Raw genomic sequence first — 27076 nt, 5'->3', positions numbered from 1 at the left:
TCTTATTCTAGGACACTGTCACAACCCTGTTGAGAAGCTTTATTGCTACATCAGTGCGGGTTTATTGAGTCTCCAGACACCAGTTCCTTAAACTACCCCAGCAGTTGCTGTGGTCACTCTGAGGAGATCCTCGGTCCGGGAGGCCGAAGCAAGTGGTATGACAGGTGTCAGATGATTCAGGCTACTGCCTTTCACTCCTTTTGCTTGATTCTAGCCAGAAGACCTTGGGGCCTGGCTTTTGCCTGTCTCTTCCTTTAGCATGAAATGTCCTTGGAGGCCCTGGGGAGGGGAAAACCAGTGCTGTGGCTTCCTTCCTCAGCTCAGCCAAGGCTCCTTGCAATCGGCCTGGCTTCTACTTGTCCCCAGATGCTATCCCCAAATTCCAAATAGCAAATTCCTGGGTTTCCTTTTGCCAGCCCAGAGTTACTTATGGCTGGAATATGGGAGCAACACTTCTACCAGAAGGTCCAGGGAGGTTGCAGCAGCTCAAAGGTAGGGATGCTGGTGACATTGACTGGGATGGAGATGATGGCCCATGGCAGCCCATGCTGTTCCAGGGAGCGGCGGATCATGTAGCTGAGAGGGCATGAAGAGAAGTGGAGATGGTCACTTTCCAGCACCCCAGTTTCCCCCTGACTTTCCCCATCATTTTGGGTGTTCCGGATCCCAAGAACTCTGCTCTCCAATTGAAGTGTCCCCAGACTTGAGGGAATACATTGTTGATTACCCTTGACCTCCCAAAGTCATGGCATTCAGCTGGGTGCAACACAGACAACGAGCTCTCACCCATCTCGGCCGAGCAGGAAGAGGGCGGGAATGTCAGCCGTCCGCTGGGTGCTGTCCTGGATCATCTCCACGTAGAAGCTGTCATTGTCAACCGCATTATCACTGATGATCACAGCCCGACCACCATGCTCTTGTACAACTCGAGTCTTAGAAAGGAAGGAGCAACCTCTAGAAGAGATGATGACAAAATCAAGAGAACAGCAGGTGCTAACTACCCCCTCCCACACCATCTCCCTGAGAGGATAAAAAGGACCATGGAGAATATGTGTATAAAGGCTCTTAAGTAAATAGTTAAACGCATGGACAATCTTAAGACTTTTTTTTTTAGTGTTGCAGAACGAACCCAGGACCCCACACATGCTAATAAACAAGTAATTGCTACTATTTGAACCCATTCTAGTTATTTTGTACTTTGTTTCTGAGACAGGAGCTCCCTAACTTGACCAGGGTTGGCCTCCAACTCTTGATTCCTTTCTCTGGCTTCCAAGTAGCTGTGGTTATAGATAGATAGTGCCTTCATGCCTAGCCTTTAAGACTTTTTTTTTTTTTTTTGCACCAACACTGGGGCTTCAACCCAGGGCTGGGTGCTGCCCCTAGCCTTTTTTTTTCTTAAGATTAGTGCTCTGCTCTACTATTTAAATCAGAGCTCCATTTTCAGCTCTTTGCTGCTTGATGGGAGATACTAATTTCACAGACTGCTGACTAGGCTGGCTTTGAACCATGATGTTCCTGTCTTGGCCTGCATAGCTAGGGTTACAGGCATGAGTGGCCAGCATCCAGCTTCTCAATGACCCTTATAGGGAATGATTTAAAAAAAAAAAAAAAACTTTCACATCACTACTACCATCCATGATCTTAAAATCTGCCCTCTCCTGTGCCATGCCTACCCCAACTCCTTACCCCCTTTCCACCAGGGCGATCTGGTCCTGGATAAAGAAACCGTTGCTGAGTTCCCCACAGGCCTCTGGAGGTTCAGCAGGAACAAGGTGAATCTGTTCATACCTTGTATGCTGGAAAATGTTTAGATGTTAGGACAGGTGAGTGTTAACAAAGCACATCTGTAGTGGGACCAGGTGTCAATCCCACCTACTGGTGCCTCAGAAACAGTGAAGAAAAGGTAGGGTTCTTTTCTGAGTTGTTTGAGTTTTCAGTTCTGACAAAGGCCTGTTTGGTGGTTCAACTTCACTCTGCCTTTCTGTGAGATTGGCAGGGGAGCTATTTAAGGACTCAGGGAGGGAGACAGAGGTCCCCAAATATAGAACTGACAAAGCTTATCTCCTTGTTTTATCATTATCTCATGTCCCACAGTAAGATGGCTGTGCTTTCCAGGTGCCTAGGTCTGTGGTATGTTCAGGGAGTCATTTGGAGAACTTTCTGTATTGAGGCTCCTGGAGGACAGAACTAGTTTTGCTCCCTTCCCTGTCTCAGCACTCTGGTAGGATGAGGTCACCACAGTGAGGAAAGGGGGATGTTGAGGTCAGAGAAGCATACTTGAACTTACAAAGATACCACCAAAGTCCCTGGCAGGGGTGGCTGTGAAGATGTAGCGAATGTCCCCAGGGCTCAGCACTTGGAAGTACAAATAATCATGGATTCGCAAGCCTAAAGGAAAAAGGGTATAGATGAAGTCTCCCAGGTTTCTGTCAGTCTCCATGCATTAAACTAGGTGGCTATAATCTGGGCCCAAAGACTGACCCTGGATTCCCAGGGAGGTTGGGAGAGATGGTTTTTACCTTAAGGAGGGAAGTGTTAATGCAGACAGAATAACTGCAGACATTTTTGTCTGCTACTGCTCGCACAGGTGTCTAGAAAATATTGGAATGCTTGCAATAATCCATTTTTATTACTAAGTGAACATGAGAGTTTCTGAATGGAGATGAAGTGAACTGGACATGAAAACGAAATTTGGAGATCAAGTCTGGTACTATCTCTTGTCTTCTTCAGTGTGTTCCAGATTCTTAATTGTCTACCTATCTGTGTGTGTGTGTGTGTGTCCTTCCATCTGTCGTACTGGGACTTGAAATCTAGGTCAGGCTAGTACTTTACCACTTAAGCCACAAATTTACTTCCGCCTTTTGGTGGTTAACTGGAGATTAGAGTCTTATGGAATTTGCCTGCCTAGACTGGCTTCAAACCCCAGATCTCAGTCTCTTCAGTATCCAGGTATAAGCCAGTTATACTTAGCAATGTATGTATGTATGTATGTATGTATGTATGTATGCATGCATGCATGTATTTTTTTGTCCTTCATGGGGCTTAAACTTGGCCTGGGCACTGTCCCTGAGCTCTTCAGCTCAAGGCTAGTGCTCTACCACTTGAGCCACAGTGCCACTTCCAGTTTTTTGGTGGTTAATTCAAGATGAGAGTCTCACGGATTTTTGTACTGGGCTGGCTTTGAACAGCGAATCTTGGATCTCAGCCCCCCTGAGTAGCTAGGATTACAGGTATGACAGCCTTCTGTCTGTCATCATTCTTGCTCCTTAAGGATTATTACCTCAAACAATCACCAGGAATCTTGATAATTATTATCATCTTGCCACTTTTAAGGCTTCAGTTTGAGCTCCTTTATTCTTAATTCTATTCACCATTGCTTTTTTTTTTTTTTTTTTTTTTTTGCCAGTCCTGGGCTTGAGCTCAGGGTCTGAGCACTGCCCTTGGACTTTCTCAAGGCTAGAGCTCTACCACTTAAGCCTCAGCACCACTCGGCTTTTTTGTATGTATGTGGTACCAAGGAATCGAACCTGGGCCCTTGTGCATGCTAGGCAAGCACTCTACCACTAGGCCAAACTCCCGGCCCTCACCATTGCCTTTTTGATCTGTATCTTCCCATGTTCAAGTTTCCTTTTAGTGCCTTCATTTTTTTGGTCTTCTTGTAATCAGTTCCCTCTCCCTAGAAGGTTCCCTACTGCTAATCCACTTCCACATCTTTTTGTTTTTGTTTTATTTTGGTGTCAGTCTTGGGGCTTGGAATCAGGGCCTGGGTGCTGTCCCTGGGCTTTTGTGTACAATGTTAGTGCTCTACCACTTGAGCTACAGATCCACTTCCAGCTTTTTGATGGTTAACAGGAGATAAAAGTCTCATGGACTTCCCTGCCCCAGCTGGCTTCAAACTGCAATCCTCAGATCTCAGCATCCTGAGTAGTATTTTAGACAAGAACCAAGGGTGCTTGGCAACCACCTCCACTTCCTTACTTGGCTCACTCTTAGTCATCTTTCAGATTAGAACTTCCTTGTCATTTTCTGAGAAAACTGCCTCCTGCATGATGGTCCTTTCGTTTCCAATTCAGAGTGTACTTCCTTTTTTTTTTAAGCCACTTTCAACATAATTTATACTTAGACAGTATGCATCATTTTCTAATATCTGTCTCTTGCACTAGGGCAAGAAATCTAAGTTTGTAGCTTCATTTAGTGTTGAATCCCAGGTGCCTAAGATACAGTAAATACTCAGTAAAGGTTATTGAATGAATAACTGTTCAACTTCAAAGCTCTGAGCAAGTGACTTTCTGGAATAAACAGATTTTCTGAGGAATAGAAACTTCTATTCAACATCAAGGCTTAATGTTTTAATGAACTTGAGTCCATGAACACCTTAGCCCAGAGGGATTGATCAGTGTTGAAGGATGAGTTGTTACCACAAATCTGTCAGTCCAACCATCAAGATACTATCATTGTGTGCCAAGGATGGGGCTAATTATGGCTTTATTTGTCCTTGTATACGCCCAAGTCACAACTACCATACAGAGCTTCACAGAGGTGGCATTGTATATATAATCTTTTGTCCTGAGTGTGGGCACTGGCCATCAAAAACTGCTACACCGCCATGAAAAACAACAACAACAAAAACCCTCTTCAGACACACACCCTTGCCTGGCCTTTGCGTGTGCCATGTATATAAATTATGAATATGTGTATCTATTCACGTAGGTGTCTAGATGTATACATTTATGTGCTTGTGTAGGTGCAAGCAGCTTGTATGCATAGGTGCTTGTGCATGTGAGCCCCCGTGTAAGACTGTGTCCCTGAATATGTATGTGAATGCTCACATTTCTCCAGTGTGTACCTCCATCTGTCCCCCGTGCCTTCTGTTCTCACCTCAAGTCACCCGGGGCCGTTCTTAGGAAGAAGGGAGTTTGGGGGAACCTTCTCCGACACGGGGAGCTAAGGGCTCAGAACCCAACCGCAGGCTTGCTAATGGACCCGGGGTTATCATCCGCTTACTCCGGTTGTCCGTCCCCACATCTGTCCCAGTCCGAACTCGCGGGGTCCCCAAGGTGACCTGTGGACCCCCGGCCCGAGACGCGCGCAAGCTGGACCGTCAGCCCCGCCCCGCAGCCCCGCCCGTTGCCGCTCACCGTGGACTGCGACGCACGCGGGGAGCCAGAGCACGAGACAACACCAGCCCGCGGCGCCGGGGACCATCTCCAGGGCCCGGCCGGGCGCCGCGTCTCCTCTGCCGTCCCGCCGCGCTTCGCTCGCCGGACTTTAGCCTGACAGCTGCTCCGGCCTCCCGCCCACAGACCCGCTCTCCCTGCTGGTTGGCAGACAGGAACCACGTCCACGGCTGATTGGCTTTGACGCCTGCTCATGTAGCCGCACCTTCCGCCCTAGCCCACTTCCTATTGGCCAAGAGAAGTGGGGTCGAAGGCTGATTGGCCCAAACTCTAACAGCAACTGCTGGCCCCCACTGCGGCCCCGCCCCCGCGTTTCTCTCTATAGATTTTTCTCCCCCGGACTGCACCGGCAGTGGGCGGGTCCGAAAGGGCAGGGCACCGGTGGGCGGCTTGCTGGGCTCTCTTCAGCCGCCCAAAGGTCTGGCCGTTGGCTCTCTTGCAGTGGCTAGATCAGCCATGGCTTCTCCTGGCGTTCTTCCCTCCTCCCCAAATCCTCTTGGAGGAAGGCATGCGTCCAGCGCCCAGGTGGTTCTGGGCTCAGTTTCACCACCCGCTTGCCGCGCGCTCACGGCTGGCGGGTGCCGGGGCGCCCCGAGCACAGCCTCGCCAGGGGGCGCTGGCCGGTGCGGTTTGCCACGTCCGCTTCGCTCCCACTAACTGTGCCTGTCACCGTGGATATCTTTCTTAACCTATCTACCGTCGTTATCTGTAACACTGGAACAATAATAGTGCCACTGCCTGCCGGTGATCACATCGATCGCGAGGCGGTCGGCGTTCAATGGTAGCATTTACTGCATTCCTTAGTCTAGCGTTCGGGAGATGAAATCGAGGTTAGCAGGTGACGCGGATCGAACAAAGACCTTACTTGTTTTAAGAACAAGCAGCGCAGCTAGAATCCGGCGCCCTCTTGAAAGCCCGGTTTGGAGAGCGCCCCCCACAGCCCGGCCTGGGCCCTTCTAGCCGGGCGACTCGGCGGTCGCTAACCATAGAGTTGCGGAAGTGGCCCAAACCCCTTCCTTGAGCGGCCCGACGAAGCTTCCGGGGAGCGCCTTAGCGCGGGGCATTGTGGGCTTGCTGGGCGGCCCGGACAGCGACAGCGGAGGAGTGGCGGCCACTGAATAAGCTTCCAAAATGATGGTGAGTGGAGTCTCGCGCATCCGTCGCCATCCGCTGCCTTCTGGATGGTGGCTGGCGCCGCCCGGCCGGGGCCCGTCCTAAAGGCCCCTCTGCTGCTTCCCATGTCCGTCCTGGTCGCGAACCAGCCTCGGGGCCGGTCCAACCCGCTGCGGCCTTCCCGGGCCGCTGCGTGGACCTCGGGAGCACTTGGCCGAAGGTCGATCCGCAGACTACAGGTCCCAGGGTGCTGCGGGCCGAGAACCCACGTCGGGCACCCCTCTTTTCTAGTCCCCACTCCCACGTTACTGTGGAGGTCTGGATGGCCGCGCGTGCCCTCTCTGTAGCTGAACACTGACGGCTCCGGGATGTGCGGGGCATAAAGGCATGAGCTTCTAGAAGGCGCAGAGGCGGCGTGGGGACTTGAGAGCCAAGCGGAGCCCAAGTTTGACCCAGTATGGTCACTTTTATCCCCCAGCCCTGTCGCTGCTGCGTGCATTCAAACAGGCTCTGATCGTACCCGCGTTTAGTGTCTCCTGAGTGCACCACGCCCAGCGTCGTGCTGGAGATGCAACCTCAACCTGGAGAATGGTTCAGGCAGATGGGGCCACAGTGTCGGACCTAAGTTCAGACTCCGGTGACATTAGGGTGCTTGTATGTGTGCGTGTGCTAATGATGGAGTCCCGCAAAGGTCTATCCCTAGTGGACTACTTTCCCTCCCATAGCCGTAGCACTGCCCCTTTTTCAGTGCTTCAGCATTACCTACACCTAGCTGGGTAATGTATGCCTGTGATCCCAGCACTCCGGAAGCTGAGGCAGGTGGATCATGAGGTCCCCCAGTCTGGGTTACATAGTGAGAATCTAAGAACAAAATTCCTCCTTTCTAAAGGTACCTATTTTTCTCTCCCTTTTTTTTCTTTAATAGTTTATTTGAACAGAACAAATCGTGAATCATATTGCATATAATCAGTTTTACTGGAAAGTCAGTCCAGCTAATCAACCTAGTGTCTAGCAGGAGAATTTAGGCAAGAGGCAAAAGCAGTGATAGTAGGGGCCGGTTCGAGTCCTGGATACTACATACCTAGAAGAAGCCAAAAGTGGTTCTGTGACTCAAGTGGTAGAGCTCCAGCCTTGAGAAGGCGAAAAGACAGAGTTGAGGCCCTGAGTTCAAGCCAAGCAAGTGACAGTAAATTTTATAGGAAAAAATACAGCCGGATGTGGTGACTCATGCCTGTAATCCTAGCTACTCAGGAGGCTGAGATCTGAGGATCAAGGTTCAAAGCCAGCCCAGGCACAATAGGATCTCCAATTAACCTCTAGAAAACCGGAAAGTGGGACTTGGCCTGAGGGTAGGGCGATAGTCTTGAGCTGAAGAGCTCAGGGACAGCGCCCAGGCTGAGTTCAAGCCCTATGATTCCCCCCCCCCCCCAAAAAAAAGAAAAAAAGATACATTAAGTAGACTAGAAGTGGGTCATCTCTAGGGTGACAGTGACTTTATTTATTTTGGCAAAGCCCATTGTCCTGGGCTTTCGCAAGGCTAGAGCTCCACCACTTGAGCCATAGCACCATTTGTGGCTTTTTCTATGTATGTAGACATTATCAAGAAATCAAACCTGAGTCTTCATGTATGCTAGGCAACACTTTACCAGTAGGCCACACTCCTGGCCCCATGGGTACTGTCCTTGAGCTTTCTCTGGAAGTGGGGCTGTGGCTCAATGGGTAGGGGGCAGTACCTTTGAGCTCAAGAGCACAGGGACAGAGCTCAGACCAAGAGTTCAAGCCCCAAGACCACCCCCCCCCAAAACAAAAAGAGGTCAGCTTGGGGAAGAAAAGTCCTGAGACTCCCAAGAAAGCCGAGTGAGAGCACTAAGCGCTCAGTTCAAGCTCCAGTACCAGCATATACACACAAAAAGAATTTGCAGTAAGACCGTTGTTACTTGATTGCCAGTGGTTTTAAGTCAAGGAACCAGTGACGGGTTATGACTTTTGTAAAGATGCTGAATAGTGTTTTGTATGTAGCTTTGTATGCAGAGCAAGGTGTGGTCTTTACCTTTGACAAGCTCATACTTCTAAAGTAGAGTGTCAAGTTTCTGAATAGGAAGTAAAGCAGAAGATACGTGCTTCCCCTTTTTATCACTATAAAGACAACTTGGAAGGATTTGGGGGAGAAATGCCTACCTGGTGGTAAGAAGGTAGTTTTGGTAAGAGAAAATGTGTTTTTTTTTCTTTTTAAAGTTGAATTTATGCTTTTATTGTCTTCATATCAAGATGAAAGGTACTTTATTTTGTAGTCTAGAACTGAGTCTGACCCATTCTTGCTCTCATGCACATGGTTTCTCTAGCTCTGTTTCTGTTTGCTGGTGGTCTGACATAGTTCCTCAGATTTTTCCATTTTTTTAACATTAAAATTTTTTAAAATTTATTAACATTGATTTTTACATCATATTTCAAATGACATGTTTAACAAACAAGTGTTCAAGAAGGGAATCTATATACAATCACTGGCACTTAGTTTTTAGGACATAATCAAAATTAGGCTAAGGGTTTGTATATCATAGATACATAGATATATATTTATGAAATAAAACATGTCTATAGAGTCATAGGTTTTTTTTTTTTTAGAGTCATAGGTTTTTATGTCTATGTAGTTATGTTTATATTTCCAATACCATGTTCATAGCATTGGGTATGCAAATATTGAGTCCTCACTCTTATACTGTTTGGATCTAAAAGTCACATATTAAGGATACCATGCGCCTTTTGTTCCTTTGGTCTTGACTTGTCTCAACATGATTCGCTCTAGATTCATCCACTTCCCTGCAAATGCCATTATTTTATCTTGTCTGTTGGCTATGTAGAATACCACATTTTCTGTATCCATTCATCTGCAGTAGGGCATCTGGCTTGTTTCCATCACCTGGCTATTGTGAATAGTGCAGAGATGAACATAGCTGAGCAGGTGTCCTTATCATATCTTGGGTTATGATGTTCAGGGTAGATGCCCAGGAGTGGTATGGCGGGATCGTAGGGAAGGTCTATTTTCAGTTCTTTAAGAAACCTCCACACTGCTTTCCAGAGTGGCTGAACTAGTCTACATTCCCACCAGCAGTGTAGTAGGGTTACTTTTTCTCCACAACCCCGCCAGCATCTGTCATTGTCTGAATTCAAAATCTTGGCCATTCTTGTTGGGGTAAAGTGGTATCTTAGGGTTGTTTTTATTTGCATTTCCTTTATGACCATGTATGATGAACATTTTCTCCTATGCTTCTCTGCCATTTTAATCTCTTCTTCTGATAAGTCTCTCTTTAGTTCCGTTGCCCATTTAGTGAATGGTTTGTTGGGTTTGGGGGGGATTAGTTTCTTGAGTTCCCTGTAGATACTGGATATTATGTATTTGTCAGATGTATTATTGGTAAATATCTTTTCCCAGTTGGTTGGCTGTCTCTCTACTTTCGTAGCTATGCTTTTATATGTACAGAAACTTTTTATTTTTAGGTATCCCATTTATCGAGTCTCTCTCCAATCTGTTGTGACCCTGGGATTCTGTTCAGGAATCTTTTGCCTGTGCCTATGAGTTCCAGTGTCTCTCCTACTCTATCATGTAGCAGTTTCTCGGTTTCCAGTCTGACATTGAGGTCTTTGATCCACTGTATATCTTTGGCTCCTTTGTCAAATACAAGTTGACTATAGGTATGTGGTTCTATTTCTGGGTCTTCTATTCTGTTGCACTGATCTTCTGGTCTGTTTTTGTGCCAGTATCATGCTGTTTTTGTTATTATGGCTCTATAGTAGAGTTTGAAGTCTGGTATTGTAATACCACCTGCATTCCTCTTTTTGCCTAGAACTGTTTTGGCTATTCTAGGTCTTTTCTTGTTCTATATGAACCTTTGGATTGTGTCTTCTATTTCAGTAAAGAATGTCTTTGGGATTTTGATGGGGATTGCATTGGATTTGTATATCAATTTTGGCAGTATAGCCATTTTCACTATGTTGGTTCTCTCTAGCCATGAGCATGGGATGTCTTTCCATTTCCTAGTGTCCTCTTTAATTTCTTTTGTTAGGCTTTTATAGTTTTCATTAAATAATTCCTTTACATCTTTGGTTAAGTTAATTCCTAAGTATTTTATTCTTTTGGGGGCTGTTGCAAATGGGATCATTTTCTTGATTTGGCCTTCTGTTTGTGTATTGTTGGTGTACAAGAAGGCTACTGACTTCTAAAAGTTAATTTTGTATCCTGCCACTTTGCTAAAGTGGTTTGTTAATTCTAGGAGTTTGGGAGTGGAGTTTGTTGGGTCACTCAGGTAGATGATCATGTCATCTGCAAATAGGGATGGTTTAATTTCTTCTTTCCCGGAAATGTGGAGCCCTTTGATGTCCTTTTCTTTTTTTTTTTTTTTTTTTTTTTTTTTGCCAGTCCTGGGCTTGAGCTCAGGGCCTGAGCACTGTCCTTGGACTTTCTCAAGGCTAGAGCTCTACCACTTGAGCCTCAGCACCATTTCCGGCTTTTTTCTATGTATTTGGAACTGAGGAATTGAACCCCGGTCTTTGTGCATGCTAGGCAAGCACGCTACCACTAGGCCAAACTCCCAGCCTTTGATGTCCTTTTCTTGCCTTATTGCTCTGGCTAAGGGTTCCAGCACTATATTGAAGAGAAGTGGAGAGCGTGGGCATCCCTGTCTAGTTCCTGATTTTTAGGTAAATGGTTCCAGTCTTTTCTTGACAGCAAGGGCTTGCCAAGGTCCCTCCTAACCTCGACTTTTCCTCTACCAATACTTCTCTCCACGGAGTAACGGCGACTTAAAAAAATTTTTATGACATTGATTTTTACAACATATTTCAAATGTCAATTTAACGAACAAGTATTCAAGGGAATCACTGGCACATAGATTTTAGAACATAATTAAATGTAATTAAAATTAAGCTGAGGGTTTATATGTCAGACACATGTTAATCTATGTAATATAGCTATGGAGTGGAGTATATAGCCCATCATAGATATTTTTTTTTGCCATTCCTGGGCTTGAGCTCAGGGCCTGAGCACTGTCCTTGGACTTTCTCAAGGCTAGAGCTCTACCACTTGAGCCTCAGCACCACTTCCGGCTTTTTTCTATATATGTGGTACCAAGGAATCGAACCCGGGTCTTCGTGCATGCTAGGCAAGCACTCTACTACTAGGCCAAGCCCCCAGCCCCCTATCATAGATATTTATGTCTATGTAGTTTTGTTTTGTTTTTGCCAGTCCTGGGCTTGAGTTCAGAGCCTGAGCACTGTCCTTGGGCTTTCTCAAGGCTACAGCTCTACCACTTGAGGCACAGCACCACTTCCGGCTCTCTCTATGTGTGTGATAACTGAGGAATTGAACCAGGGTTTTTGTACATGCTAGACAAAGCATTCTACCTCTAGGCCAAATTCCCGGCCCAGATTTTTCAGTTTTTAAACTGCCATTCTTCAGATTCCAGCCTCCTGACTTAACAGGTATGAGCTACCAGCACCTGGCTAACCTTTTCTCTTGTTACTCCCTCTCAGTTCTTGGGATTTTTGTTTGGGGTTTGTAATAACCTGTCAAGCTGCTAAATTCTGGTTTTGTTTTTGTAAAAATGCATAACCTTCCCCACCACCTGTTGTGTGGTCCCATCCTTGTGGTTATTGACTGGGCATCATAAAGTGACATCATACAGTGGCGACCGCCTTGTGTCATTATAAACACCTGTGTATGGTTATAATCACCTGCGTGAGGTGTTTACCTTTAAAAGCCCAGCCACAGTGAAGCTCGGGGCTCCTGTCAGCCCGAAGATGGAGAGTGGTCACTGCGCTGATGCTATTCAAATGACTCCTAGCTCGGGTCACGGAGTGCTGGTAAACATTTGTGGGGGGTTCAGGTCTCCCCAGAGTGGCTGGGATAATACAGTTTTGGTGGACGTGATACTTGGGATTGGAATCAGGCAGGTGCTCTTAACATCGGAACCATGTCTCCAGCCCCTTTGCTTTAGTTACTCTTACTCTCAGGTGGCCTAGAATTTGTGGTCCTCCCACCTGAGACCCTGTGAAATATGCCACATCCTTGCTTTCCCAGAGTTTCCAGACATGTCTGCAAGAAATCCATTGCCTGGATAATGACCCCTCTGGTAGAGAAGAAAAAGAAACTTCACGGAGGTGTCAGAGAAAGCCTTATGAAATTAGTTTGAAAGAAGGAAACATTATTATATGAAGTAGGCCTGTCTTGTTTGTTTGTTTGTTTGTTTGTATTTTGTTTTGGTGGGTCATAGGGCCTGTGCACTGTCTCTGAGCTCTTTAGTTACAGGCTACCTCCCTACCCCTCAGCCTGGACCTTGTCCCTGAGCTCTTCAGCTCAAAGCTGTTGTGTACCCCTTGAGCCACAGCACCACTTCTGGTTTTCTAGTGGTTAATTCAAGGTAACAGTCTCACATTCTTTAGTGCCTGGGCCGGCTTTGAACGGCGATGCTCAGATCCTCAGCCTCCTGAGTAGCTAGGATTACAGGCGTGAGCCACCATGCCCGGCTAGGCCTATCATTTTTATGAAGCAGGACCAAGGTGCTTTTTTGTACTCCTGTTTTCCAACACTCCAGCTGGAGGTAGCTGGTAAAGCTGCCTGCTTGGATATCTCCAAGATAGCATCTCAAGCTGTTAAGTCACATCTGCTGTTCTAAACTGCCACACAGGCAAGGGAGTGTTGGCTGAGGATTGAGTCCTGAACAGGACCTGCACTACCTTCTGTGCTATGACTTCATTCTTTAGCATAGGGAATAAAGTTAAAAGTTGAAAAAGCTGTGATCATTCAGTTGGAATGACACTTGATTTGTTCTCTTGACTGGATTAGGACTTGACAAATCATTGTGCTATCTAGTACTCCTGCAGGGCAGACACACTTCACCTTTTGGAGGACTGGCAGTGCAAAATGGGTATGAATAGTATAGGACTGTACTTTAAAAGCCCCTCCATGATTCAGTTATGAAGGGACTGGGGATGTGTGTTTTCTGTCCTTTGCTCCTCGTGTCTCATGTAAGAGATGATAAAACACATTCATTGTTCTTTCTCCTCTAGCCCACACCAGTTATCCTGCTGAAAGAGGGGACCGATAGCTCCCAAGGCATCCCTCAGCTTGTCAGTAACATCAGTGCCTGCCAAGTGATTGCTGAGGCTGTAAGAACCACTTTGGGTCCCCGTGGCATGGACAAGCTTATTGTGGATGGCCGAGGTAAGTATGCAGAGTTCTTTCTGTGTAAAGGGGAAGCATCTGAAGACAATTGGGACAAGCAGATGTTGATACCAGAAGTTATACTGCTTGTGAGATAGCTAGTCCATCATTCTAATGCAGTGCCATTTTTTTCTTTTTCTTTTCTTTCTTTGGCCAGTCACAAAGACTGAACTCAGAGCTTGAGCACTGTCCTTGGGCTTTCCTCAGGACTTGTGCTCTACCACTTGAGCCACAGCACCACTTCCAGCTTTTCTATGTATGTGGTACCAAGGAATGGAACCTGGGTCTTCGTGCATGCTAGACAAACACGTTAGGAGAGTCCGCCGGCCCCAATCAGTGCCATTTTGTTGTGGTGGTTGCTGAGCTCATGTGGGAATGAATATATAGGTTCAGAACCCATTGTCTTGGAAAATGTGGTCTAGAATGTGAAATGTGATACAGTGGGTATTTTCTGCACTCACAGTGCCAAGACATGGTGAAAATTGCCCTGTATGCTTTAAATGTGTTAGTTGATGTGTGAAATACTAGAGTATTTGCTGTCATATGACCTATATTACTCCCTCTCCATGAAAGAAAAGAAGCTAAAAATAGGATGAAGACATGTATATAGGTATTTATTGCGGTAGAGTTTCACTGTAGGTTGTCTCAGACTTGAGATTCTACTTCCTCAGCCTCCCTAGTGCTGGCATTATAAGCATGTACTGTGCCTGGCTCATTTAAACCTTTTATTTTTTTTTTTTTCTTGTTTTGCCATTCCTGGTGCTTGAACTCAAGGACTGTGCACCGTTCTTATGCTTTCTCAAGAATAGCACTCTATTACCTGACCCACAGTACTACTTTCAGCTTTTTCTGTGATGTGGTACTGAGTAATTGAACCCAGGGCTTTATGCGTGTTACCACTAGGCCACACTCCAGGCCCCCCACCCCCTTTTTTTTCTTTTTTAGTTAATTTTTCTCTAAATAGTTGAAGCTTGCTGGGCACAGTGGCTCATGTCTGTAATCCTAGCTACTCAGGAGGCTGAGATCTGAGGATAAAGGTTCAAAGCCAGCCCAGGCACAAAAGGACCTGAGATTTTCAAGTGGGGCTTGACACAAGGGTAGGGTGGTAACCTTGAGCTGAAGAGTTCAGAGACAGTGCCCAGGCCAAGATCAAGCCCCATGACCCACAAAAGGTAAAAAAATAAAATAGTTGAAGCTTGTGACTTTAGCTCTTTGTACACATAGCAAACACCATGTAGAAAGATGGGATTAGTATCTTTCCCTTATATTACTGCCATGGTCCCCTCTGCCTCATCCCAATAAAAAGTATGTACATGCCTGTAATCTTAGCTTTGTGGGAAGCAGAAGTAGAAAAGGCCTGGGAAAATTTTATGCAGGCTTTATTTACTTCAATCCAAGGCTAAGCTGGGCACCAGTGGCTCACACCTGTAATCCTAGCTACTCAGGAGGCTGAAATCTGAAGATCTAAGTTCAGAGCCAACCTGGGCACAAAAGCCTGTGAGACTTATCTCCAGTTAACCACCAGAAGTGGCAATGTGGCCCAAATGGTGAGTGCTAGCCTTGAGCTCATGAGCTCAGGGACAGCACCAGGCTCAGAGTTCAAGTCCCATGAAAGACCAAAAAAAAAGCCTGCCAAGGTTACATGATTTGTAATTTCAGCTGGACTAATAGGCTAATTATAGCTAGACAGGAGGCAGAGATAGAAGAATTGAGGTAGGCTGTGGACTAAAGGAGTGCAAGAAGAAAAGTGAGACCCGAGCTGAAAAATAAACTATCATAAAAAGGGCTAGGTGGGTTGAGAGTTAGGCCTAGTGGTAGAGTGCTTGCCTAGCATACACAAAGACTCAGGTTTGATTCCTCAGCATCTCATACATCGAAATAATCCAGAAGTGGTGCTGTGGCTTAAGTGGTAGAGTTCTAGCCTTGAGAAAGCCCAAGGACAGTGCTCAGGCCCTGAGTTCAAGGCCCAGGACTGCCCCCCCCCAAAAAAGTGGGTGGGGCTAGGTATAGCCTATCAAATATGAGTCCCTGAATCAAACCCCAGTTCCCCCCCCCCCCCCAAAAAAAAGAATATTTCTGATCATAGGTCCAGTAGAACAGAATTTAAGAAAGGGACTTTAATTTTTTTTTGGTTTTTCTTAAGGCAAAGCAACAATTTCTAATGATGGGGCGACAATTCTGAAACTTCTTGATGTTGTCCATCCTGCAGCAAAAACCTTAGTGGATATTGCCAAATCCCAGGATGCTGAGGTAGGAAAATCAGTCATTGAGATTTCCCTGGTTGTTGGAACTTGTGCCAGGTTGCTACCTTGCTCTTCTTTCTGAGGGTTTTTTATTTTATGTCTGTGGTTATAATTACACAAGTAATGCATGCTTGTAAAATATTTAGGTGAAAGTTTATACAATTTCATAGCATGTAACTTTTCATACATTGTGGCAATTTAGGACCAAGCCTAAGAGTTGTCAAGTACATTAACCTTTCATAAGTTACTCACTTTATAAAGTAGGGTTAAAAGCTCTGACTTCCAGGCTTGGTGTGTGATAATAGAAAAAAATCTATGTTAGTCAAGCACAGTGTCTCATGCCTATAATCCTAACTACTTAGGAGGCTCAGATCTGAGGACCATGGTTCAAAGCCAGCCTTGGCACTAAAGATTCTGAGTCTTTTATATCCAGTTAACTACTAGAAAAGGGGAAGTGAGGCCATAGCTCCAGGGGTAGGGTGGTAGCCTTGAGCTGAAGAGCTCAGGGACAGCACCCAGGCCCACAATTCAAGCCCTATGACCCACAAACAAAAAAAAGAAAAGAAAAAAAATCAATGTTAACACTGGAGTCCTTATGAAAGATTTGCATTTTGGAGTACTGCCACACACACACATGCATAATTGAATTCAAACTTTAGTACTTGAAAAAAAAATAGGGTTTAGATGCCTGTCACGGAAGCACCATGTAAGAAGATTAGCAGACCAATAATGTGTTTATTTTATGTTGGTGAGGGGTATTTTTTGTTTGATTGTTTGTTTTGAGAAAGTCTTGTGGTGTAATCTAACTGGCCCAGAACTTTATTTTGTTGGTCATGGGCTTGAACTCAGGTCCTTGGCACTGTCTCTGTACTCTTTTGCTCAAGACTACTACTCTACTACTTTTTTTTTTTGCCAGTCCTAGGCTTGAACTCAGGGTCTGAGTACTGCTTTGGGTTTTCTCAGGGCTAGAACCCTACCACTTGAGCCACGGCACCACTCCAGCTATTTCTGTGTATATGTTACTGAGGGATTGGACCCTGTCTTCGTGCATGCTAGGCAAGCACTCTGCCACTTGAGCCACGGTTCCACTTCTGGTTTCAGCTGGTTAATTGGAGTCTCTTGGACTTTGCTGGCCTGCCTGACTTTGAACCGCAGTCTTCATATCTCAGCCTCTTGAGTAACTAGGATTATAGTCATGAACTACCAATGCCAGGCTATAATCTTATTTCAGAGCTTCACACATTTTACCCTACTGAAACTAGCCAATTAAGAGTAGATTGTGAACCTGAGCTTTACCAGTTTGAGCTGGGGCTTTTTAAGACCTGCAGCGTTAGCAATAAATAAGGAAGCAGCCTGCCTGTTCTGTGTGCTTGCAAGTCAGATTACTAGCTCATGGCGCACCCTTCTGTAAAAGTAGAATTTGCCTTGCAGAGACATTTGTTTATTTTTGTGTTTATTGTCATGACTTCGGTAGTTCTTAGCATAGTTATAACACTTGCTTTGTAGTCCAGGGTGGCCTTGAACTCATGAATCTCTTGTTTCTGCCTCTAAGTACTAGGCTTTTTCTTTTTCTTTTTCCTAGTCCTGGGCTTGAGCTCAGGGCCTGAGCACTCTCCTTGGACTTTCTCAAGGCTAGAGCTCTACCACTTGAGCCTCAGCACCACTTCCGGCTTTTTTTCTATGTATGTGGTACCAAGGAATCGAACCTGGGTCTTCATGCATGCTAGGCAAGCACTTTAACCACTAGGCCAGACTCCCGGCCCCAGGCTTTTTCTTTCTATATGTACATGCCAGGCAAGCGCTCTACCACTAGGCCAAACTTCCAGCCTGCCTTTTTTTTTTTTTTTTTTTTTGTCAGTTGTGGGGCTTGAACTCGGGGCCTGGGCATTGTCCCTGAGCTCTTCAGCTTAAGACTACTGCCCTAACCATACAGCCACAGCACCACTTCCGGTTTTCTGGTGGTTAATTGGAGTCTCTCAGACTTTAGTGCCTGGGCTGGGCTGGCTTTGAACCTTGGTCCTCAGATCTCAGCCTCTTGAGTAGCTAGGATTACAGGCATGAGCTACCACGCCTAGTATGTGACTTTAGAATATTGTTTATTCTGGTGCTGAGGCTCAAGTGGTAGAGCTCTAGCCTTGAGAAAGTCCAAGGACAGTGCTCAGGCCCTGAGCTCAAGCCCAGGACTGGCAAAAAAAAAAAAAAAAAAAAAAAAAAGAATATTGTTTATTCTTCATTTATGTCATGCTTCCTGGTGACATGATTATATGTGTCATATAAGCAGGATAAGAACTGTCTTCAGTTCTTTGTAGATGGTAATAAGGTCTTAAAAATGTTTTTATCTGTGAAGAGATGAACATTGAGTAGAACGCCTGTAAGTACAGTTTCGGTGCTTTGATGCCTGATCATCAGGAACTATTTGTTATCACCCTCTTTTAGGTTGGTGATGGCACCACCTCCGTGACCCTGCTGGCTGCAGAGTTTCTGAAGCAGGTGAAACCGTATGTGGAAGAAGGTCTGCACCCTCAGATCATCATCCGAGCTTTCCGGACAGCCACACAATTGGTATGGCAATACTGGCTCATTTGGTTTTGTGCCTGACTCTCCTGGTGAGGACAGTAATTTCACTGAGATGTGGAAGGACTTTGGGACAGTTATTTGGGAATTTCTTAACTTTTCCCTAGGAATCAAAGTTCTGCCATTTTAGTAGCTACTTAATGAACTGCATTAAGCCTTGGTTCAAGTCATACTGGTAATCTGAGATAGATTTGGAGAGCTGTTTTTTACCAACACTCCATCACATACCTTGAGCACTAGTTTTGTACCTTTGTGAACTAAGGTAAGCCATTTAATCTCCCTAGGACTTACTTTCTCTTTACTCTCTTTTTGGGTGATAACATAAAATGAAGTCTTGCATGAGGAGGGTTTTGGAGAAGATACCCTGTAATCCTAGCTACTCAGGAAGCTGAGATTCTGAGGATCTCAGGTTCAAAGCCAGCCTGGGCATTAAAGACCATGAGATTCTTAATCTCCAATTAATCACTAGAAAACAGGAAGTGGCATTGTGGCTCAGGGGTAGGACAGTAGCCTTGAGCTGAAGAGCTCAGGGACAATGCCAGGCCCAGCGTTCAAGCCCCATGACCACCAACAACAAAAAAGATTGATGTATATTGGCATATATAATTTAGGTGTGTTCATTTTCCTAAATAGTTCTAGGATCTAGGAATATTTCAGCTCTGGCGTAGAAATAGGGTTTGAGGGTAGACAGGCTAGAACTAGAGAGGTTAGGTCCACTTTACTGGTTTGTTTTTAGCATGAGAGGCTCACTCAACTTTTGTTCTTGCTAGGCCGTTAACAAGATCAAAGACATTGCCGTGACTGTGAAGAAGGAAGATAAAGTGTAAGTTTGCAATGGGCTTTGTCAGGGCTTTGACTTCTGTGGCAAAGGATAGAGAAATAAGCTGTAGTCCTACTTGGGCCTGTAGCTATTCGGCTTTTGATTGACCCCTGGGGATGTGCTCCACTTGCACACTACAAAAGAGGTTCTAGGTTGTAGTTTAAAATGCTGTTACATGTGAGGTCTTACTACAGCTGCCATCTGGCACTGGTAATCTTGTCCTTGAGGTACAGAAGTTGAAGTTGGAGGGGGTGGGGTTTAGAGGCTGGAAAGAAACTATCACTTACATATCACTGAAGAATCAGGTAAGACAGGTTGGTTTTCAAGATCTGATGCAAGTTCCAACCTTGGGTTCTAGGGAACAGAGGAAGCTGCTTGAGAAGTGTGCTATGACAGCTCTGAGCTCCAAGCTCATTTCACAGCAGAAAGCCTTCTTCGCCAAAATGGTGGTTGATGCTGTGATGATGCTCGATGAATTGCTACAGCTTAAAATGATTGGAATCAAGAAGGTCCAGGGTGGAGCGCTAGAGGTAAGACTACTGTGGTCCCCCTTATTGACCTTGCAGTCACACTAACCCTCTGCACAGCTTCATATGGTGGAAGGAGAATGCATATTGGACCTGTTGTCACTTAGGTTGTGCTTACCAGCTGCCAGTAGAGGCTGTGACTTTGGGCACACTTGTAAGCCATCATGGATGAGTGTTTATCAGCCAAACAGAAGGTTGGCCTAGATGATTTTCAGAATCTTGTTTCTACACATCAGTAGGAGGCAGGTGCCTTATCCATGACCTTCTGAGACAGCAAATCTGAAAGGTACTTTTCATTCTTCAATCCAAAGTGATGTCATCAAAAGTTTCCCTTTATATCTTGGATAGACAGTAATAGTTGAAACTATATAGAAGAGCCTAGAGTAAAGTGTCCCATATAGTACTCCTGCCCTATATACAGGTTTTATTTTCAGTTAACATCCCTTCAGAATTACTGTGTGCAGTTGCAGTATGTAAGCACATGCTGCGTTTTTTTTAATAGTTGCTTCTGATTGTGTGCTGTAATGATTTTTGTCCACTAAACATCATGTGTGAGCAGTTGGTCTGTATCATCCTGCGGAGCTCTTAATTCCACACGTAGGCTGTCCGGTAGACTGGCTGTATCCATGGTGTTATCCGAGTACCCGAAATCCTAGTTAATGCAACTGAGGAACAGGATTTTTAGTTTGTTTTAAATAACAATATGCAAATATCATGTAACCCTTAGATTAATTACAATAAAAAATAAACAAAATAACAATATGGCTGAAACCTATCCTTCTGGATAGCACAGCCTTAATCTTCTCTTTTTTTTCTTTAAAACACAGTAACTTACAGCGATGTACATTCTTTGATGCTAGTGTCTCCATGCTGCTTAAAAAGTGTTTTGTTTGGCCAGGAGTTTGGCCTAGTGGTTAAAGTGCTTGCCTAGCATGCATGAAGACCCGGGTGCGATTCCTCAGTACCACATACATAGAAAAAAAGCCGGAAGTGGTGCTGAGGCTACAGTGGTAGAGCTCTAGCCTTGAGAAAGTCCAAGGACAGTGCTCAGGCCCTGAGCTCAAGTCTAGGACTGGCAAAAAAATAGTCTTTTTTGTTTTTGTTTTTTCAATATTAAAATGCAGGGCCTTCTGGGAATGTGGCTTAGTGGTAGAGTGTTTGCCTAGTATACATAAAGCCCTAGGTTGATTCCTCAGTACCATATAAACAGAAAAGGCCAGAAGTGGTGTTGTGGCTCAAGTGGTAGAGTACTAGCCTTGATCAAAAGAATCTCAGGGACAGTGCCCAGGCTCTGATCTCAAGCCCCAGGAATTGGGGCGGGGGAGGGGGAGTGCTTGTTTTTGCTAACCCATACATCCAGGCCTTTTTGCTTTAGAGTGAGATCTTGCTTTTTGCCTTGGGCTCTTACTACCTATACCCTCCTGCATAGCCAGGATGAGAGGCACACAACACTCCTATGCCCAGCTTACAGATTTGACAGGGGTTCTTGCTTACTTTTAACCCTAGCTGGCCTCAAATTTCAATCCTATTCCCCATCTCTTAAGTAGCAAGGTTTGCAGATGTGAACCACACGCCAAGCCCTGTATTTCTTTTGACTTTTTCCATTTCTGTTTCTAATTTTTGCATATTTTTGTTATTGTCAGTTATGGTTCTTAAACTCTGGGATTAGGCACTGTCCCTGAGCTCTTTAGCCACAGCACCACTTCCTATTTTTTGCATATTTTGAGCTCTACATTCTCTTATCATCCTTACTTGGCCTCCAAGTGCTGGAATTGTGGTCATGTGCCACTGCCACCATGCCCATCTTTAAAATGAATGAGCTTTGAAACCAGATACTTTAAGCCACGCTCAGGTTTTCCCCAAAATTCGCACTCATTAAATACATGGGTTATTTTGAGACAGGGTCTTACTATGTAGCATAGGCTGACTTTTAAATTAAGTGCTGGGATTATAGATATGCACAATATGTCTTGCCTTATGTAAAACTATTAAAACCAGACCCAGAATTCAATAAATGTTGCAAGTGATTATTCTCAGAGTTAACTAAGGATCTCCTAATTGCTATCTGTAGCTTATCAGTCTCCTTCTGAAACTTCCTGTTTCTATTTGTTACTGAATTCACATGGTTCTCTAAACCAATATTTCTCTGTTGATTCATTCATGGTTAGTATATTAGACACTTAGAACTTTAGGGTCATCTTTGAAGACCTGACTCCACATAACCTGTCAATCACTACTTTACATGCTAACTCGTAATTGCTTCTTTAGACACACACACACAGTTTTTCTGCACTTTCCCCTGCCCCTTCTGCTCACTGTATTTTTTTCATATATTTTATTGTAATTAATAGAGGGGTTACATTATATTCACCAGATAGAAGGTGCATAACTTCACAAACATATACTTCTTCCTGCCCAGTGGTTGCCCTCTATTTTACATTTCAGCAACTTCAGAAGGCTTTTTCTTTCCTGATGCTATAACACTGCCTCCATCTCTTAGGAGTGTCCTTTTCCTGTTTGACTAATTTTGCTTGTCTACCATAATTCAGCCTAGGCATCATTCCTTTAGGAGACTAATTTGAATGATTCAGGAATTGGGGATCGATAATATTCACTGGTAAGCTTTAGTATTAAAGATTATACTGATAGAGAACCCGAAAGTCATTGTACTGATTTTTCATGGAATCTCGTGGCTGGAGAGCCACAGTGACAATGGCAGGGAGGTTCTGATTCATAAGACCTTTGTCTTCTGGAAAGAGGAAACACCTAGACCACAGAACAAAGGCTTGGGGTATATATGTTTATGTGCATGTATATGTGCATTTGTGTATGCCTGTGCATGTGCAGTAGATTTTGAGAGGGTGGTTGGAGGAAGAAAGAAAAGGCATTGTTTGTGCCTTACAATCAATGCCTGGCTCATCTAGCGTCACATTTGAATATAGTGTTCACATATTGGCAGGTGCTTCAGAGGCCAGCAGACAGGCTTACACACACATTTGAATGTTTTCCCTCATATTGAAGAGACAATAAAACATTTCAGGATTTCTTTTTGACAAATTATTTGTCCCCACTATTGTGGTAATGAGAAGGCTTTGTTACAGTAGTGAAATAAAAATAGTTAGGTCTTTTGAGGTTCATGAACTGAAATAAAAAATCATGGATTTGATTTATGCTAGTATTAAACAATTGGCTGCTTCTTTAATAGGAGTCTCAGCTGGTGGCTGGTGTTGCGTTTAAGAAGACTTTCTCTTATGCTGGGTTTGAAATGCAACCTAAGAAGTACAAAGACCCCATGATTGCCCTTTTAAATGTTGAGCTGGAACTGAAAGCCGAGAAAGATAATGCTGAAATCAGAGTCCATACAGTACAGGTATGTATCTCCCCCCAGTCCTGCAAAGCTAGTGGAAATAGGCAGATTTATGGTTCAGGACGTTGTGTATTGGCTGGCTCTGGCCCAGCTCTGCTTCTGAGTTTCCTGTGGGCCCCTTCTTCTATTCCATTTCTTTCTCTCTTGAATGATTCAACCTGAGATAATCTGGATATGAAAGACTCATTGAGTTACTATGCTTTGGCTCTGGGAATGGGGTTGGCAGGGATTCTTCAGCTACACAGCCTGCCTGCTGCTTTCTGCTTTTGTGTTTGAAAGTATAAAGTGGTTCCTGTCCATTTAAGGCCCTTGTCTGTCTACCCCTGTTACATAAATCAGATAAATCATTATTTTTTTGATAGGGGTGTGATCTATATCTTAGCCTATCGTATATGCCAATTTTCATCAAAAGTATCCTCATCATTTTCTGAATCTCTTCAGGATTATCAGGCAATTGTTGATGCTGAATGGAACATTCTCTATGACAAACTGGAGAAGATTTACCAATCTGGAGCCAAAGTTATTTTGTCTAAACTCCCCATTGGAGATGTGGCCACACAGTATTTTGCTGATAGGGACATGTTCTGTGCTGGCCGCGTGCCTGAGGAGGATCTGAAGAGGACAATGATGGTAACAAATTTCATAAACCTGAAGAGTTTTTATCTGCCCCTGGTATAACGGAGTAGTTTCATGTTGTCACTGTTGGCTACTTTGCTGCTAATGTTTATGTGTCTAGTTAATACTCATCATCAGGAGGCAAATCTGGTTTGTGATGGAACCAAGCAGTAATGCTCTTAACAGCTAGACAGACTCAACTAATGATGCCTGATATGATGCTTTTAGACCTAGATTATTGTTCATTTACCAGGGCTAATGCACCCTAGTTTTAGGTGTGGAGTCTTAAACTGAAGCAAAGGAGTCCTTGTAATTTTGTTTTGTTTTATTTTATAATAAAATATATATCACCCTGATAATATAAAAAATTTTTTAAAAGAATACAAAATTTGAAAGAAAAAAAATACTGGAATTTGAGCTAAGGGCTCTGTACACTTGCTAAGGCAGGTCCTCTACACCGATGCCATGCCACCAGTTCTACTTGTTACTTTAGAGATGGAGTCCGATGAGTCTTTCTGCCCAGGTTGGCTTGAAAACCAAGCTCTCTAGATCTCAAACTCCTAGGATTATTAAGCATGAGTAATCAGTGCCTAGTCCTTATCTCTTTAATGGGGCTACTTCCCCTGTCATGCTTTGTTCTGTTTTGGGGGGGAGCAATAAGGATTTTGCCTGGAGAGCAAGAAAGGTCGTTTATCAGAAACCTCTATAGTGCTGAAGCAATGTCTAGAATGGGGACTGAGTGGCAGGAAGCCAACTAGCCTTATTGTGAGTCTTCACTTATTTCCTTGCTTAGGCCTGTGGAGGCTCAATCCAGACCAGTGTAAATATTCTGACTCCAGAAGTGTTGGGTCGCTGCCAGGTGTTTGAAGAGACACAGATTGGAGGGGAGAGGTAAGTTTATCTGGGCTACACTTAGGATAAGAGCTGTTTGAGTCATCTTCTGGGTGTGGTCTGTGCCATTTACTGTTTCTTTCTTTTTTTTTTTTTTTTGCCAGTCCGGGGCTTAAGCTCAGGGCCTGAGCACTGTCCTTGAACTTTCTCAAGGCTAGAGCTCTACCACTTGAGCCTCAGCACCATTTTCGGCTTTTTTCTGTGTATGTGGTACTGAGGAATCGACCCCCTGGTCTTCGTGCATGCTAGGCAAGCACGCTACCACTAGGCCAAACTCCCGGCCCCCTGTTTTTTTTTTTTTTTCCCTGATTCTACCTTTTTGAGGCCATATAGAGCACAAATGCACAGGATGCCAGAAAGATCTGGTTGGGCCTATGTCTTTGATGCCTTTGATACAGTCTCAGGCCTTCCCAGAGAAATGCCTTTTAAGATTTGGATTGAGCAGCCTGAGTGAATAATAGAAGAGCAGTCGCAAAGTGTTGGGTGGGCTTAGCTGGGAGAAGAGACATGGCAGGATGGTGACAGAAAGGAGTTGTTCATGTGTGTATGGTTTCATCCTGAATGTAGGTACAATTTCTTTACCGGATGTCCCAAAGCCAAAACTTGCACCTTCATCCTCCGTGGTGGTGCTGAACAGTTTATGGAGGAGACAGAGCGATCCCTTCATGATGCCATCATGATTGTCAGAAGAGCCATCAAGGTACTGGGCTAGTTGGCCTTTTGGCTAACTAAACTGTGGATTTGTGTGTGATCCCTCTTCTATATAACATACCTTCCTTGGGTGGCCTGTTGGGCCCTGATTTTCCCTATAAATCATGGAGTGACCCAGCTTCCATCCCAAAAGTGGGTCACACTCTCCTAAATGCTAGAGCTGATGAAGCCAACTGTCTTAATGATGATGCCAGTGTCCTCCAACTTGAATGACCCTTGGATAAACTTCACGTTCTTCTGTAGGCAGAAGTATAGATAGTAGCCATATCCGAGCTTCTGAGACTTGGGGTGGAGGAAGAAATAAGTGGAACTGGGCTAGGGGCCTGCTTGTATTGAAAAGTGGTCTGATTTCTACAGAATGATTCGGTGGTAGCTGGTGGTGGGGCCATCGAGATGGAGCTTTCCAAGTACCTGCGAGATTACTCGAGGACTATTCCAGGAAAACAGCAGCTCTTGATTGGGGCCTATGCCAAGGCTTTGGAGATTATCCCACGCCAGTTGTGTGACAATGCTGGTTTTGATGCCACAAATATTCTCAACAAGCTGCGGGCTCGGCATGCCCAGGTAGGTCCTTTCTCGTCAGGATGCAGGGACTAAGTGTATGGGGTTGGATTCTCAAGAGTGTTGTGCTGTGCTTGCTTAAAGTGTGCACATTTGGCCTGGCTGATGGCTGGAACTAAACCCCTTACTGCAGAGTACCTGCCTCCTTTGCAGTCACAGGGAAGGCCATGCTGCCGTTCCTAGAAATAGCTTCTGGGAGAAGGCCTGGACAGGAATAGTTGGCAGGCAGGTTGGACCAGGTCACTGGCAGACAGGTTCTTGTTGTGACACCATATCATTTCCTTAAAGAAGCACTGTCAAGTTCAGAGTGGGGATTCATGACAATCTTACTCTTTTTTGAAGAGCACAGAAGAAAATTGAGAGCAGTTCCATATTGCCTCCTTTCTTTTCCTCCTCTTTCAGGGGGGCATGTGGTATGGGGTGGACGTCAACAATGAAGACATTGCAGACAACTTCCAGGCCTTCGTGTGGGAGCCAGCTATGGTGCGGATCAATGCCCTGACAGCTGCCTCTGAAGCTGCATGCCTTATTGTGTCTGTTGATGAGACCATCAAGAACCCCCGATCCACTGTGGACACTCCCCCATCGGCGGGCCGGGGCCGAGGCCGGGTCCATTAAGAGGCATCACACCCTAGCCAGCAGGCTGCTGTGGGCCCACTCGACCTCCCCTGCTTGATGTATTGTGTAAAAGGAAGGGATAGTAATCGGTCCACTCTTCTCACTGGCGGTTATTTAAATAAAATTGAAAACTTAGAACTAACTTTCGTAATTATTTTGTCACAATAGGTTTGTTTTCCTTAATGCTTGATTACTGTCATTATTGGTGGTAGTGCTGGTATTAGGGGTTTGAAATTGGGGCCTCATGCTTGCTAGACAAAGACACCCTACCTACCCTATGAGCCAGCCAACCAGCCTTTTGGGACAGGAATAAATGATCTGCTGCCTCTTATACTCACAAATGGGTAGGAGAAAATTCTCTGCTAGTCTGGGATGAACTCTAGAGTAGTGCCTGTCTGGAAGTTTTCTAGTGCTTACATTTTTGGTCCTGGAAGTAGTTAGGAGATGTAGGAGATGGGAGGTGGCTCTATCACATCCTATTTGTTTCTATCTAGCCTGAGCTTCTGTGCCAGAACTTTATATTTTTGTCACCTCCATATTCTTGAGGCTCAGACTTTGGTTCCTTCTTCCTCAAGATTTGAAGTTGGCTCTAGAAGGGATGTGTTGGGTAAGTCACAATCTCTGATCACCTCTATAGTATGTT

At 44.9% G+C, this 27076-nt stretch overlaps 2 protein-coding genes across 2 annotated transcripts; one reads left to right on the top strand and one right to left on the bottom strand.

The window, feature by feature from the left end:
- Positions 1-21: 21 nt before the first annotated feature.
- Positions 22-5736, bottom strand: Pradc1 (protease associated domain containing 1). The gene is made up of 5 exons (XM_090336696.1): positions 5139-5736; positions 2288-2388; positions 1687-1796; positions 787-954; positions 22-576 (listed from the first exon to the last, which is right to left on the bottom strand). Exons 1-5 carry the CDS (start codon positions 5203-5205, stop codon positions 456-458), a joined length of 567 nt encoding a protein of 188 aa, XP_090192822.1. The 5' UTR covers positions 5206-5736; the 3' UTR covers positions 22-455.
- A 406-nt stretch (positions 5737-6142) lies between these two features.
- On the top strand, positions 6143-26584 carry Cct7 (chaperonin containing TCP1 subunit 7). The gene is made up of 12 exons (XM_090336694.1): positions 6143-6314; positions 13353-13506; positions 15650-15756; positions 18186-18311; positions 19094-19146; positions 19502-19673; positions 22876-23040; positions 23479-23667; positions 24446-24543; positions 25111-25243; positions 25612-25818; positions 26218-26584. Exons 1-12 carry the CDS (start codon positions 6309-6311, stop codon positions 26431-26433), a joined length of 1626 nt encoding a protein of 541 aa, XP_090192820.1. The 5' UTR covers positions 6143-6308; the 3' UTR covers positions 26434-26584.
- The last annotated feature ends 492 nt before the right edge of the window (positions 26585-27076 follow it).

The sequence above is a fragment of the Megascapheus bottae genome, chromosome 7 (genome assembly GCF_031878675.1).
Source record: "Megascapheus bottae isolate mThoBot1 chromosome 7, mThoBot2.hap1, whole genome shotgun sequence".
NCBI lineage: Eukaryota > Metazoa > Chordata > Mammalia > Rodentia > Geomyidae > Megascapheus > Megascapheus bottae.
Note: the sequence above shows the minus strand (reverse complement) of the source record. Positions and strands in the feature narration are given on the sequence as shown.

Bases quoted from the DNA above. Each gene is read 5' to 3' on its own strand.
- Cct7 (XM_090336694.1), top strand. The intron at 18,312-19,093 runs GTATGGCAATAC...TGTTCTTGCTAG, and splicing joins TCCGGACAGCCACACAATTG to GCCGTTAACAAGATCAAAGA. The intron at 25,819-26,217 runs GTAGGTCCTTTC...CTCCTCTTTCAG, and splicing joins TGCGGGCTCGGCATGCCCAG to GGGGGCATGTGGTATGGGGT.
- Pradc1 (XM_090336696.1), bottom strand. From the start codon at position 5,205: ATGGTCCCCGGCGCCGCGGGCTGGTGTTGTCTCGTGCTCTGGCTCCCC. The intron at 2,389-5,138 runs GTGAGCGGCAAC...TTTTTCCTTTAG, and splicing joins CGCGTGCGTCGCAGTCCACG to GCTTGCGAATCCATGATTAT. The intron at 1,797-2,287 runs GTAAGTTCAAGT...AACATTTTCCAG, and splicing joins GGGACTTTGGTGGTATCTTT to CATACAAGGTATGAACAGAT.